Genomic DNA, 13,257 nt, shown 5'->3' with positions numbered 1-13,257 from the left:
GGAAAAGAAGCAGTGAGAGAAGGAGAGAGGAAGTGAGGGCAGTTGCGCATTTTCCAAAATGGAAAGATCTCAGATATATTATGGGACTGTGGATCGAGTACTCTGATGCTTAACATAGCTCATTGTCCCCTGCCATGTTCTTCCACCAACAACTTCAGGGAGAAGCTTGTTTTATCTTGTCTTGAAAGCTAGTTTCAGGACTGGAGACGTGGTTCAACGGTTAAGAGTAATTGCTGTTCTTCCAGAGGACTTGGAACTTGATTCCCAGAACACACATCTGGCAGTTTACAGCCATTTGTAACTCTGGCTCCAGGGAATCTGATGCCTTTGGCCTGTGTGGCTATCCACATTCAAATGCCTATCGTCATAGAGACACATACATAAAAATAAAATAATGCTTTAAAAAGAAAGTCAGTTTCAGCTCTGTCTTAGTCATTGTTCTATTGCTGTGAAGAGACCCCATGACCACAACAACTCTTACAAAAGAAAGCATTTTATCAGGGCTTGCTTTCAGTTGCAGAGGTTTAGTCCATTATTGTCATGGCAGGGAGCATGGTAACATGCAGACAGACATGGTGCTGCAGAGGTTGAGACTTCTACATCCAGATCTCCAGGCAGCAGGAAGAGACAGACACTGGGCCTGGCATGGGTTTCTGATATCCCAAAGCCCATCCCTAGTGCTAGTCCTCCTCCAACAGGGCCACACCTCCTAATCCCTCTCAAGGAGCTAAGTAGCACAACTCCCTAAAGACCACTCATTTAAATATATGAGATTATGGATGCCATTCCTATTCAAATCAGCAGAAGCCCCAGCATATTTGCTCCTATTAACAGACCAAAAAAAAAAAAAAAAAAAGACAGTGAAAAATAGAGATTAGTAAAGAAAGAGACGCATGACAACTACCTTTCTTTAGACTTGGAAAGCCATGTAAAAAGAGGAAGAAAACATCACAATTACTTCTCCTTTAAAGTAGAGAAATTACGTGTGAGAATGGCTACAGACTAGACAAAAGGAAAGAAGATGGAGGTACTGGGCTTTTTGTTGATTTCCTTCAAAGAAAAACTATTCCTTCCTGGTAAAGCCTGGCTATTCTTGTGAATTCATTTTTATCCTATCATCTTTCTTCTTCTAAAAGTGCTCTGTTACATGAATAATGGTCAAAAGAATGGGACCTGAGTTGTATCTCTGACCCTGAGTAGAAACATGACATTCTGAACTTCTAAAATGCCCATGAGGTCACAAGATTACTATATAGGAGAAGGCTTTAATATCATTCTCCTGTAAAAGCCAACGCAAATGGGCCTCGGCAGGAAAATGCCTTTCAGGAAAACTATTTGTTCCAGAGACTTTAGTAAAAGCTAAAACCTGATTTAAAATGGACCTGACCACAGTGGTCTCTCCAGCTGTGTTCTACTCTGACTCCTCATCAGTGGCTTTCCCTATAATGGTCCCTCTGGACAGCACCAACTCTCACCTTGAGGATGTTCCACACTTCCTCATAATAAACTCTACCTGCCTGCCTTCTACATCATGTGAGAGTAGAAGCAGATGAACTAAGTTGTGTTTCTACAATGTCAGAAAAGTAATTAACAATAAACCGACACAGTCCAGTGGTTTCACTGGCAACAACTTGACTGATACTTCACTTTCCTTATTAGCTCTGGCTATCTACCAATATCTACTTTCAAAGTGCACACCACACAGTAAATTCACATCTTTATGTGTATCTATATAGAGTGCCTAAATAGACTGGCTACAGAGGATTAAGAGGTTGCAGAAGTTCAAGAGGTTACAAAAGTCAGAAATGAAGGGAAACTAATAGAAATTCAAAGATAACCAGCCAACCAGAGCCCTCCATGGGAGAAGCAGCTGCTGTTAAGGCTACAAGATCAGAGTGGAGTATAGCTACAGAAGTGAAAAGACAAAACTTGGTCTGTACAAATGAACGATGGGCAGATGGATACTCGGTCCAGATAGGCGAACAGGAGCAGGAGCAAACTGCAATCCAAGTAGGCTATATCAGCAGCAAGGACTGAGCTGAGACACAGTTCCCTAGAGAGTTTAGAATTATTTTCCTGTCAGTCCTTGGATCCAATCAGGTAGGAATTTTTTCCTCTCTTCATGAGGTCCAGATGGGGAAGTTATAGTCTTTCCTTAGTCTTATATGTCATTAGTAAATTCTCAAGTCTGGTGCTTTCTGATGCAATTTTAAAGTCCCTATGTACCTGGGCAGTCCCAACTCACCTTGATAATTTATAAATTGTCACCCACCCTTTCTGACCTCAGAAATAAGTAATTTATCAATCTGTGTCTACTCAGGTGCAGAGCCAATGCTCCATAGTTAAAATGCAATCAAAAGCTGCTTACCAATGGATTCTTTCTGGGCAAGCCACAGTTTGAAGGTATACATCACTGGCACAATGTGGAATACCGTATGCCAGGGCATAGTCAGATCTCAACACTAGGTTCTATAATCATCCACTCTTTGTTCTTTTGACAGTGATCACAAGACTGAGGAGCAGTGGGAAGGCCAGGTGAGATCCCAGTAACAACTTTTGGATAGGATTGCTGCAAACAGCGATGTGGATGAGCTTAATCCATGGAACGAGGTGCCATCTGGAGCCAGTGTTTTCCTGAGTTTGCTTCCATGCCTTAAGAAGAAAAGAGAAACGTGAACAAAGAGTGAGCAGAGATCTTAAGCTATATTAAGGAAAGGTGAGACAGAATATGCAGGCCCAGGAGTGATTCTAAGAGAGAATGCCATCTCACCTTCCTGTCCAGTGGCCTATTACAATTCTGCTGGTGGCACCTGGATAGGCAATGAGGGAAGCTTTACCGAGATTGATCATTTCTTTAATACCTTGTGATTGGACACACTGATTCCTATACATCCTGTGAATACTTTCTGTTTACAATTAGATAGGTGATAGTGTGTTACTTTTACAGTCAGAGGAGTGGGCACTCATCACAGTCACCTTTTTCTATTTTCTGTCCCAACTCATTTTACTTGTTTTGTAGGGTGTGAATGTTTCCCTTCCCTTTCCTGGCCTCGGGCTCTATGTGGTTTATAATCTATCGTTGGCCCACATTCTTCTTGCCTAGTATTTGCACTTCCTCCTTCCATTGTAGATTCCTACAGTATTCATATAACAGTCTAAGACATGATGGACATTAAAATGTGTTATTTACTCCAGTTAACTGAGTGGTTGACGATTCTAAATAGATCTCGAATGCTATCTGGTGACATGTTTAGTCTCTGGACTGGTGGAAACCAGTGGTCTGTTAGCACATGAGAAGGAGATGTAGCTCATGGCCACAAGGACAGATATGTATGTCAGCACATGTACAGTGGTGGGCAATAAATGACTGCAAAGGAGCCTAACGGAACCCCAGATAATTTGGCTCCAGATAAACATCTTCCACAGTCCCCAACATCAAAGCTCTCATTGATCAATCAGCCTTGCAGAAACTTTAGCGTGGGCACAGCTATAGTTGTTTGGTTTTTTTTTTCTTGAACTTCAGGTCACACTATTAACAAATAAAATAGACTGAGTACTTTTTTCTATAACAATAGGTTTTACTTGGTCATCTAAGGGCTAGGTCAGGGTATCTTTGGAGATATATGACTTTGTATTGATAGTGTGTGTGTGTGTATGTGTGTGTGTGCATTTGACACTGATACAAAAAATAATACCCTGTCTCTGTCACCAAGAGATTTTTTGTTTTAATAAAGCTTTTTCCTCCAGGCATAACATAACATTGCCATTATGGAGCAGAGATGAACTTTGTGAATAGTGATGGCAATGGAATACAAAGAATATAGTGAAGGTCTATGGTAATAGCAGTACAGTTATTACCACTCAGTCCTAGAGGGAGAGGGGAAGGTCACAGAACTCACTCTCTCTTGAGATTCCAGCCATTTCTCTCTTCTGCCCCCTAGGTTACTGTGACTTTGAGAGATGCTAGAGTAATGCAAGAGGTGAGAGGTTAACTAAATGGGAACTCCATGATGAAATCGTCATGAACTTTTTCAAGTAATGGGGTGAGCCCTTCCAAGGACGCAATTGTTATGACCTTCCTCCACTCCTGTTAGTAATCCCTCAGTCATGTTTCTGTAAGTCCATTCGATCACCAAGTTGGGCTTGCATGGAGCTCTTGTCTTTTATCGGTGCTCTATCTGGGGTGAATAAATATTTGTTCATATCTCTCCAGGAAAAGCAATGCAATAAACTTGTTATTGGTTTTCTGTATTCAAATGTACAGAAAATGCATCCTATCCTGAGTAAGTACACTAAAATAATAGGATCCGGAGGCAGCTAGACTATCAACAAAACACAGAGCCCCGCCATCGCTGTCTAACAGCCTTCTCCATTAGTGAAACAAGGGTCCTCTGCGGCTCTAAATTTCTCTACTATAATTCTCAAGAACCAAGATAGGACTGCCATGTTAGTTAACATTTTTCTAGTTCCATTCAGATTCAAAACTGTAGATAGTTTTGGATACATTCTCTGCAGCTCGTAAAGAGTAAACACGAATATGCAGCATCCTGTAGTGTTTGACTATGATCCTCTTGCTTAGTTGCTTAAGAATAGAGCTGCCTTTCTGTGAGCACCATGGTTCTGTCCTTGACTTGTGAACGTTCAATGACTATAGCCAGCTTTCTTTCACCCTTTCACTGTACTGTTTACTCATTGTACTTTTTTCCATCACTATAATCACTGGTTGCCCTGTGGACAGTAGATCAGAATAACATCAGAGTGTTTTCAATGTTTCCTGAGATTGAGTCTATGTGCTATCTGCTTCCCTGAAACTTCAACTGATTTTTCTATTAAAACCAGTTCCAAGGTGCTGAACTGCCTCTTCTAGCAACAGTTACACACGTTTGTAAATCATCTTTTTAAACCTTTTTAGAATTCTTCTAATTCTTCTTTGGGTTACCTCTTTTCTATTAATATCTACAGTAATGACAGTATTTCATGAGAAAAGGAAATAGATGTTAGTATTTCTCAAAATGCCTCCATGGAAATCTTCCACTGTTCTAATAAGGATACCTACTCCCTCTTCCCTGCTGCATCTAAGAGGAGACCCTGGAATTCAAGCACAGGGAACGGCAGTCAATGTCTCTCTATGGTACCTGAGGTCACTTTCTGATTTCCATGGATATGAAAGTTCAGAATTTTTACTTTAGTTCAGGATTCCTTATAAGGCATCTCTGTGAAATCAATTCAAGTTACCCTGAGGAAAAAAAAAAACAATAATAAAGGAAAATCTGTGGCTGCTTTAGAAGTCAGGAAGTATGACTATCAAAAGTATTAAAGGTAAAATAATTGCCTTTATTCTTTGGGTCTTGCTTAACTTATTATGGTTTTATTTGTTATTTAATGTCACTGTTAGTATAAGGGAGCTAAAATCTTAAATTATAAACAACAATTTTCTTAAATTATAAACAACAATTCATCTCTTGATTGCACAATTCAAAAAGACTGAAATTGCATATAATTCTTGCTATGTAACTTACACATGACAAATATTTCATCATAAACAGAACAGTGAAAACACTGCACAAAAATAGTGAAATGTTTTACTCCACTTTTCAGTAAGTCCATATGCCACCAACACTTTGCCAATGGCATTGCTAAGTAAGGAAGCACTGAAAGAAAATGAACTATGTCATTTTCACAGACTCAAAAGAAGCAGGGGGCAACCACCCTCACTCCTTCACTCAGTCACAATTTTCTTTAGCAACTGATTTCCTACAAACCCCTGATTAAAGCATAGTCTAATTACACCCATTTCTCTAGACATAGTAAATAATATCCTAATTAAATTTATGTTGCTATGATAAAATACTGACCAAACCAACATGGAGGAGGAAAGGACTTATTTTGGTTTATATTTGTCTGTCTTAGTCTATCACTGAGGAAAGTCAGATCAGAAACTCAAGCAGGAACGTAAAGACAAGAATATAAAGAAGCAAGAATCTTGGAGGAATTCTACTTACTGCCTCACTCCCTATGTTATTCCTCCACTGGCTTTCTTGTATACCAACACTTAACCCCAAGGAAAGCACTTTCCGCAGTAGTAAGCATGACTCTCCCACATCAATCAATGGTCAAGATGGTACCTATAGATATGTTCACTGGATGAAATGATCTAGGTAATTTTTTTTCATTGAGGTTCTCTTTTCTCAGGTGTGTCAAGTGGACGACCAAAGTTAGCCATCACAGTATATTTACTGCAAACAAACTCAACCAAGTTCCTTGTTCACGGACTTGGATTTGAACTTGGTTTACATATTATTTTCAATAGCCATTGTAAAGGAGAATCCAAGGCAGTTCACAATCCTCTAGGTCATGCAGTAGTTCATATTCATGATTTGACTTCAAAGATATGCTGGGTGCCATGCTCCCTGTCACAATAAACAGAAAGACACTGACTTTTTGAACCTCTCACGGAACACCATGTTAGAATGCTATTTAGGATGTAACTGAGAGCTTTAGAGATAACCAGTAGAGTGAAGGAACTATTTTAGGAATCTGGTAGTTTAGTGACTGCAATAATTTATTCAAAGATAATGAAGAGCATACTCCCTTTGTATCCCAAATTCTAGGTGAATAACACGAATCAATAAAATCAAATGTACTAGGGCCCCTCTAGTGTTCATACCTTGTGGTTTAGAGCTTGGTTCTGGCTCAATTTTTAAAGTCATCAAACACATATGCTCACACATACACAAACAAACACACACAGGAAAAAAAAACCTTCACATTTGGAGTGGATTCCAGCAGAAAGCAAACAAATGAAATTTCCACACCTGCATAGAATCATTCTTAGAAATTGCCTAATAATCAAACTCAGACCAACAGACTAGTGATGCATACAATGTATACAATATATTTTACCCAAACAAAGCTCTCTATCATTTTCTATTCAAAACTCTCGAAGACATCAATTGCAGCAAAGGCATATGGTATAGTGAACAGAAAGTTCCTGGAAAGTAGTCCAACTTCAAACTGAAACTTTCTGCAAGACTGATTAAAACTAATTAGAGCTTCAACAGTTGTAAAGAGTTTGAATACTGCAGGTCTGGAATCTAATTACAATTTGTCTTGAACTATTTTTATCCATCTAAATAGTCATTATTCGCCCAACTCTGTATCAGACTTAATATCCTGAAATAACAGACAAAACCTTTCAGACTGTATTAACAAAATCATAGTTTTAGTTTTCTTTTTTAAGTAGCTCACATAATTTTATTTTTTTAATTGTTTTTATTGAGCTATATATTTTTCTCCACTCTGCTTCCTTCCTCTCCCCTCCCCTTCTACCCTCTCCCACGGTCCCCATGCTCCTAATTTACTCAGGAGATCTTGTCTTTTTCTACTTCCCATGTAGATTAGATCCATGTATGTCTCTCTTAGGATACTCTTTGTTGTATAGGTTCTCTGAGATTGTGAATTGTAGGCTGGTTTTTCTTTGCTTTATATCTACAAGTCACTTATGATTGAGTACATATGATATTTGTCTTTCTGGGCCTGGGTTCCCTCACTGACTATGATGTTTTCTAGATTCATCCATTTGCCTGCAACAATGGATAGACTGAATCATCAGATCCAAGGCCAATAGCTGAGGGTTTTTTCACACTGCTGTAACTACCTTCTTAATGCTTCCACCAATGTGTTTGAAAAGTACCTTGATTTATGACTGACATTGTTCTTTTACTCTGAAAACTTCACAGAACTGCTTCTACGTTGGAACATAGAATCTGAGGTAACCTACATCTGTGTTCCTTTGCCATGCCCGCTCATGTTTGGCTCCAGAATAAACTATCTTTCATCCCTTTGACATGAGGGTTGTGTTTTGGGGTCCACAATAATCATCAATGGATTTATCTCCATCTTCAATTTGTCTTGGAAGCCTTTTGATATGTAATTTCAAAAAACCCAGCATAATTAATTAAACCGCTTCTGTGACTGATCTATTGGGTAAAAGTCTTGATTAAAGGAAATGAGAAAAACAGGAAACTATTGTTATTGAAGATGCAACTACAAATGGGTAGGGGTGCTGTTCTTTTCTTTTCCTCATTGTTTCTGAATCTACCCCCTTTCTACGAATGTAAAGGACTTTTTCCAAGCTAAGTAAATTCTCAAAGCTTTTACTATAGAAAATAAAATGCTTTACAGAAACGAACAGAAAACTGAATCTTATGCACAAATCAAAGCGGGAGTTAACCAAAACAATTTACATCCATTCAAGTTTTTAATTTCCCATTGAGCAAGGATGCGTATACAGATAATAAGAGCTTATTGTTAATATATGTATAGAGGAGGAAAAGGCAAATATTGAGTTCCTTTAGAATATAACCTAACCAAATTACAGAGACTTTCCATGAAAATTCAGAGAATTTAAATTACGTTAAAGACATTTCCCAAAGCAGTTTATGTGAGTATATTCAACTATTCCGAAATGATATATGTGAATTTGTTCCATTTCATTTCGGCAACTGAAAAACATTTTTTTATGTGTTCTTATTGTGTATCAAACACTGTGGTGAGCCTGGGAAATTTAAAAAAAATAAAGCGAATTCTGCTTATAAAACACACTTACACACACATACACACACACACACACATTCATGTACACTGGAGTTATAACACAATGAGTTCTCAATATAAAGAACTGTTTGACATCAACAAAGTGGTATTCAATTCTGAATGCTGTTATACAAAATGTTTTTTAAAAAATACTTGGATTTGATGGAATTTCAAAGGATGAGAAAGATTTTTTGTGATTATATTTTATTTAAAATTAAAAACAAATTTGTGTATGTTTATAAAGAAAAAGCTAATACATAAGCCAACTTCCAATAACAATCTGTTCTGCCATTTTATATCTAACATTATATCTCAGGACCTTGATGTTTTTTTTTATTTTTTTTTTCGAGAAAGATTTTATTATATAATAACAGAATGTTGAGAAGGAACTTGGAATAAGAGAAGAGGAACGTGAAGCTGTGGAGAGAACCCCAGAAAAGCACAGAAGTTTAAAACGTGCTCCAGGGAGAGAAGAAGTCATAAAATCTAAGAAAGAAAGTCTGGAGAGCAGCAGTGTGGAAGGGTCTCAGTCTGTATATTGTTTAAAAAAAAAATAAACTTGATTTTACTAACAATCCTAGAAGTCAAAATATTATAAAAATAAATGTAACATCTGTCATGTACATTCTTACATTTTCCAGTTCTGACTAATTGGATGACAAACTTTACCATGGAAAACAGACATTTTGACCCGTTAGTGTGCTGTGCCTGAATGCACGCTATTTGGAGCATTGCTGTGCTCACAGATCTTTTACAGCACTTGTTTTCACAGTGTATTTTACTATATTGGGGCTAAACACTTAAATGAATGGCATAAATTTTCCTGAAGCACTAACTAGCATCAGCAAGCTGGTATTAATATCACTCTAAACAGTCATTTTCATAATCTCTCATTAGGAAATTACATTTCACAAATGGCAAAAGTTAGGAGGAAAGAAGAGTAAAATGAGACCAGAAATGTGAAGCCCATGAGGGATTGTTGGGTAAATATCACCCATGTTCTAGTAGCTTCCTGACTTTAAGCACCCACTTTTATTCATGATACATATTAAGACGCTCAGTTGAGAGGAGTGAGGTCATTATGAAACTACATACTTGGTATTCTCACAGAAAAATTAATTTCCCACTATTCATCCTTGATAGCAATGTGCGATAATGCAGGGAAGTGTTTCTAGTAACCTAAACAGGAGGCTCTTCAGTTTTCCTTTTAATCACAGTAATATTTGCTTACTGGATAATATAAAATGATGGATTTTGGAAAGCTAAACAAGAGGATTCCATAAGATGTGTTAGAGAACACTTGAGTGTTCTGTTTCACAAGTGCTTACATACAATTATTTAACTTTCTAATTACCTAGGGGACACTAGAAATATCAAAAATCAGCAATTTAAGAAACTTACCTAGAAACATCATGTGACTTGTTTTGTGAAAAAAAGAAAAGAAAAGAGATATAAGGAGGTAATGTGAGTGCAACATTAAAAAGTCGTGAATAGAAATAGTGCTAGGAGCAAAGGATGCAGAGAGTAGAAATTCAAGAGTCCCAGAGCAAACAAACAAAATGCCTTAATATGTAAATGGGATAAATACTTACACATATCTCATCTAAGATAATGGCAAAGAACCACAGGGTAACACACTGCCATTTATTTCAAAGACACAAATAAAAAACACAATGCTAGTGTACGCCTATCACAATAACTGTCAATTTTTTTTTCAAAGTGAATGATGATGCCAGATGTTAGCAAGCATCAGTAGGAACTTGGACTCAACATGTAAAAGAGAGTGTCCCCAGATAAGAACCTTGGGGAAAGTTGTGCGATTTGTGAACAGCGAAACACATGGCATATTACCTGGCCACTCTAGTATAATTTAATTCCCCAAGAGAAGACGTGTGAACTCACAAAGACTTCTACAGGCATGTCAATCACAGCTTGATTTTGTAATAGCGTAAACTATAACCAATCAAATTGTTCGTCAGTAGGTAAGACAAATTGGAATTTATCTTTATAACATTTCACAGCAATAAAAATAAACTATCGTATTTTGTATATATACTCCAGCGTAGACAGACTTTATCATTCGGAGTGAAGGAAACTAAACTTTGTGCTTGGTGTTGGTTACAGTGTAGAGGAGCCTAGGAAACACAAAGTAACCTGTGGGGTGAGGTAAAGCAGATCAGTGGGTGTCAAGAGCGAGAATTAGGAAAGGCAAAAAGATACAGAAGTAGGTGACACGGGTTGTCATTATCTGGGATTAGCGGGTGGTTCCACAGACGTCAAACTGAAACTCTTGCCAATATCTGAAATTTAGTATGTGACAATTATTCTGAAATAAATCTTTTCAAATATATATGCCTCTATGAGGTAGCTTGGGGTTTTTGCTTGTTTGTTTTTCTTTTTGTTTTTTGCTATCATCTTAATCAGTAAGAACCATCATCCACATTTTAGCAACAGCTATCCCTCGTAGGGAAAGAATTGGAGTTTGGGGTTTTTTTTGTGTGTGTGTTTCTTTTTAATTTTTTTCCTATTAGTTTATTTTCTTAACATCCCCAAACAATTTTTAAACATTTACTTAAGATTAAATGTTCTTCCTCAAGGAGTGTGGTGACACATGCCTATAATCTCAGCTCTTAGGAGTGGGAGGCAGAAAGATGCAGAATTCAAAGCCAGCTCTGGCTACAGGAAACAACAAATCAATAAATCTTCAGAATTTCAGGTTCTTTTAAAAATGCACATATCTCTACATTAACAAAAAAAATAGGAAAATAAAAGCAAGCTGACAGCCAGCAGGTATATTTTATTTTTTAAAATATGACTTCTTTACAAGAAAGATAAGTTTTGTATTTAAAAGTGCAATGAGTTTTAAAAGCAGTCTATTACAATTAAGTTTTGTCTGGACTCCGGTAACTATTCCCCTACTCTGTGTTGTTAAAATAACCAGGAGTGATTTGCAATGCTTTGCATATAAAAATTTATTGAGCCTTCCTTCCCATGCCCTTGGGTTCTTAGACAGGAAAAGATTAGTGAAAGGAGACAAGGACAGCTCAGTCCTTTCTTTGGTGAGTCACTGAGCCTGCGTTTAATAACAGAATTTTGATTTAGGCAAATTAATTAACTACATGCTATCCGGACCATCTTGTCTTAGTCACTCGGCACGTTTCTATAAATGCCTCTGTCTGTGTTTCCCCTTTTCGAGAGCAGTGCCACACTCATGCTTACCCGACAAATGACAGTTACACGGCACTGGTGACCAAGATCTCTTAGAACTCCATGGAAGAGAAGGGCCGTGTGACGCATAGGTCATCGCTAAGGCTGCATTCTTATTTAGACCTGACACGTAGCAGCAGACGACCCTGTGCCTAGCTTTCCTGACCTCAGTTTTCTTGCCTCAGATTCCCCTTCTTTCAAACAAGAGGAGTCATGCTGTCCTGCTTCTGGTTTTTCTCCAGGCACATGGGCCCTGCACTGAGGTCCCTGCCCCGTGTGCTACACAGATGTACCGTCCCACAGTGTTTGGCCTCCGGGTATCCTTTAGGTCCCCTACCAGTCTCTTCCCCTCAACGTCTGCTGGCCTCGGCGGCCTCCTCCAAGGGCTCTGCTGGACCTGCCAGGGTTTGCCAAAACTTCCACCCAGACTGCGAGGCCGCCATCAACCGCCAAATCAACATGGAGCTTTATGCGTCCTACGTGTACCTGTCCATGGCCTACTATTTCTCCAGAGATGATGTGGCCTTGTACAACTTCTCCAAGTATTTCCTTCACCAGTCCCTGGAGGAGAGGGAACACGCGGAGAAGCTTTTGAGGCTTCAGAACCAGCGCGGAGGCCGAATCTCCCTCCAGGATATCAAGAAGCCAGACCGAGATGACTGGGAAAGTGGACTGCGGGCCATGGAATGTGCTCTGCTCCTGGAGAAGAGTGTGAACCAGTCACTGCTGGACTTGCATACTCTTGCATCTGAAAAAGGAGATCCTCATTTGTGCGACTTTCTGGAAACGCACTACCTGAATGAGCAGGTGAAGTCTATTAAAGAATTAGGTGACCATGTGCACAACTTGATCACCATGGGGGCTCCAGCTGCTGGCCTGGCGGAGTATCTTTTTGACAAGCACACCCTAGGAAGTGAGAACAAGCACTAAGGCAGTCTGCCTTTCCAGTACCCTAGCGGGTCCCAAAACCTGGAGTTAGCAGTCGCAGGTTTTCCTGCCCTTAAAATTCAACTCCGTCTTTACATTCTCCTTTTTGGACTGTTCTGCCAGTGTTTTGTAGAGATAATATGTTTGCCCGGTGTTAACCACAGCTTTCTGCCAACACCAAAATACTAATATTTTCCCAGCCTAAAAGAAAGCACAGCATACTATGAAATGAAAAGGATGGAAAACAAAACCCTGAAATTAGACACAAGACCATGCGTTTAAAATATTATCAAATGTTGTTCCTAACCATGAACTTCAGCTGAAATTCTATGATTTTCAACAATCTGTACTGTCTTCAAGATCTTACATGTAATGTTCAGTCAGGAAAATATATAATATATAAATAGCCACAAGACAGAGAAGATGTAGAATACTATGCAAATCACACATGCAAATTTTTTGGCTATTCTGTTTTCCCAGTGTGCTCCAAAAATGACATTGTATGGCAATGACCTAGTTTTTTTTTTT

At 38.5% G+C, this 13,257-nt stretch overlaps 1 protein-coding gene across 1 annotated transcript; it reads left to right on the top strand.

Moving 5' to 3' along the window:
• The first annotated feature begins 12,015 nt into the window (after positions 1 to 12,015).
• On the top strand, positions 12,016 to 12,732 carry LOC121453134 (ferritin, mitochondrial-like). The gene has a single exon (XM_041659645.1). The coding sequence runs from the start codon at positions 12,016 to 12,018 to the stop codon at positions 12,730 to 12,732; it is 717 nt and encodes a 238-aa protein (XP_041515579.1).
• Positions 12,733 to 13,257: the final 525 nt, after the last annotated feature.

The sequence above is a fragment of the Microtus oregoni genome, unplaced genomic scaffold, assembly GCF_018167655.1.
Source record: "Microtus oregoni isolate MIOR12 unplaced genomic scaffold, Mior012 000011F_ref0000422, whole genome shotgun sequence".
NCBI lineage: Eukaryota > Metazoa > Chordata > Mammalia > Rodentia > Cricetidae > Microtus > Microtus oregoni.
This window is presented reverse-complemented; position numbering and strand designations above follow the sequence as displayed.

Excerpts from the sequence above, each read along its gene's own strand:
- LOC121453134 (XM_041659645.1), top strand. The coding sequence starts at position 12,016 with ATGCTGTCCTGCTTCTGGTTTTTCTCCAGGCACATGGGCCCTGCACTG.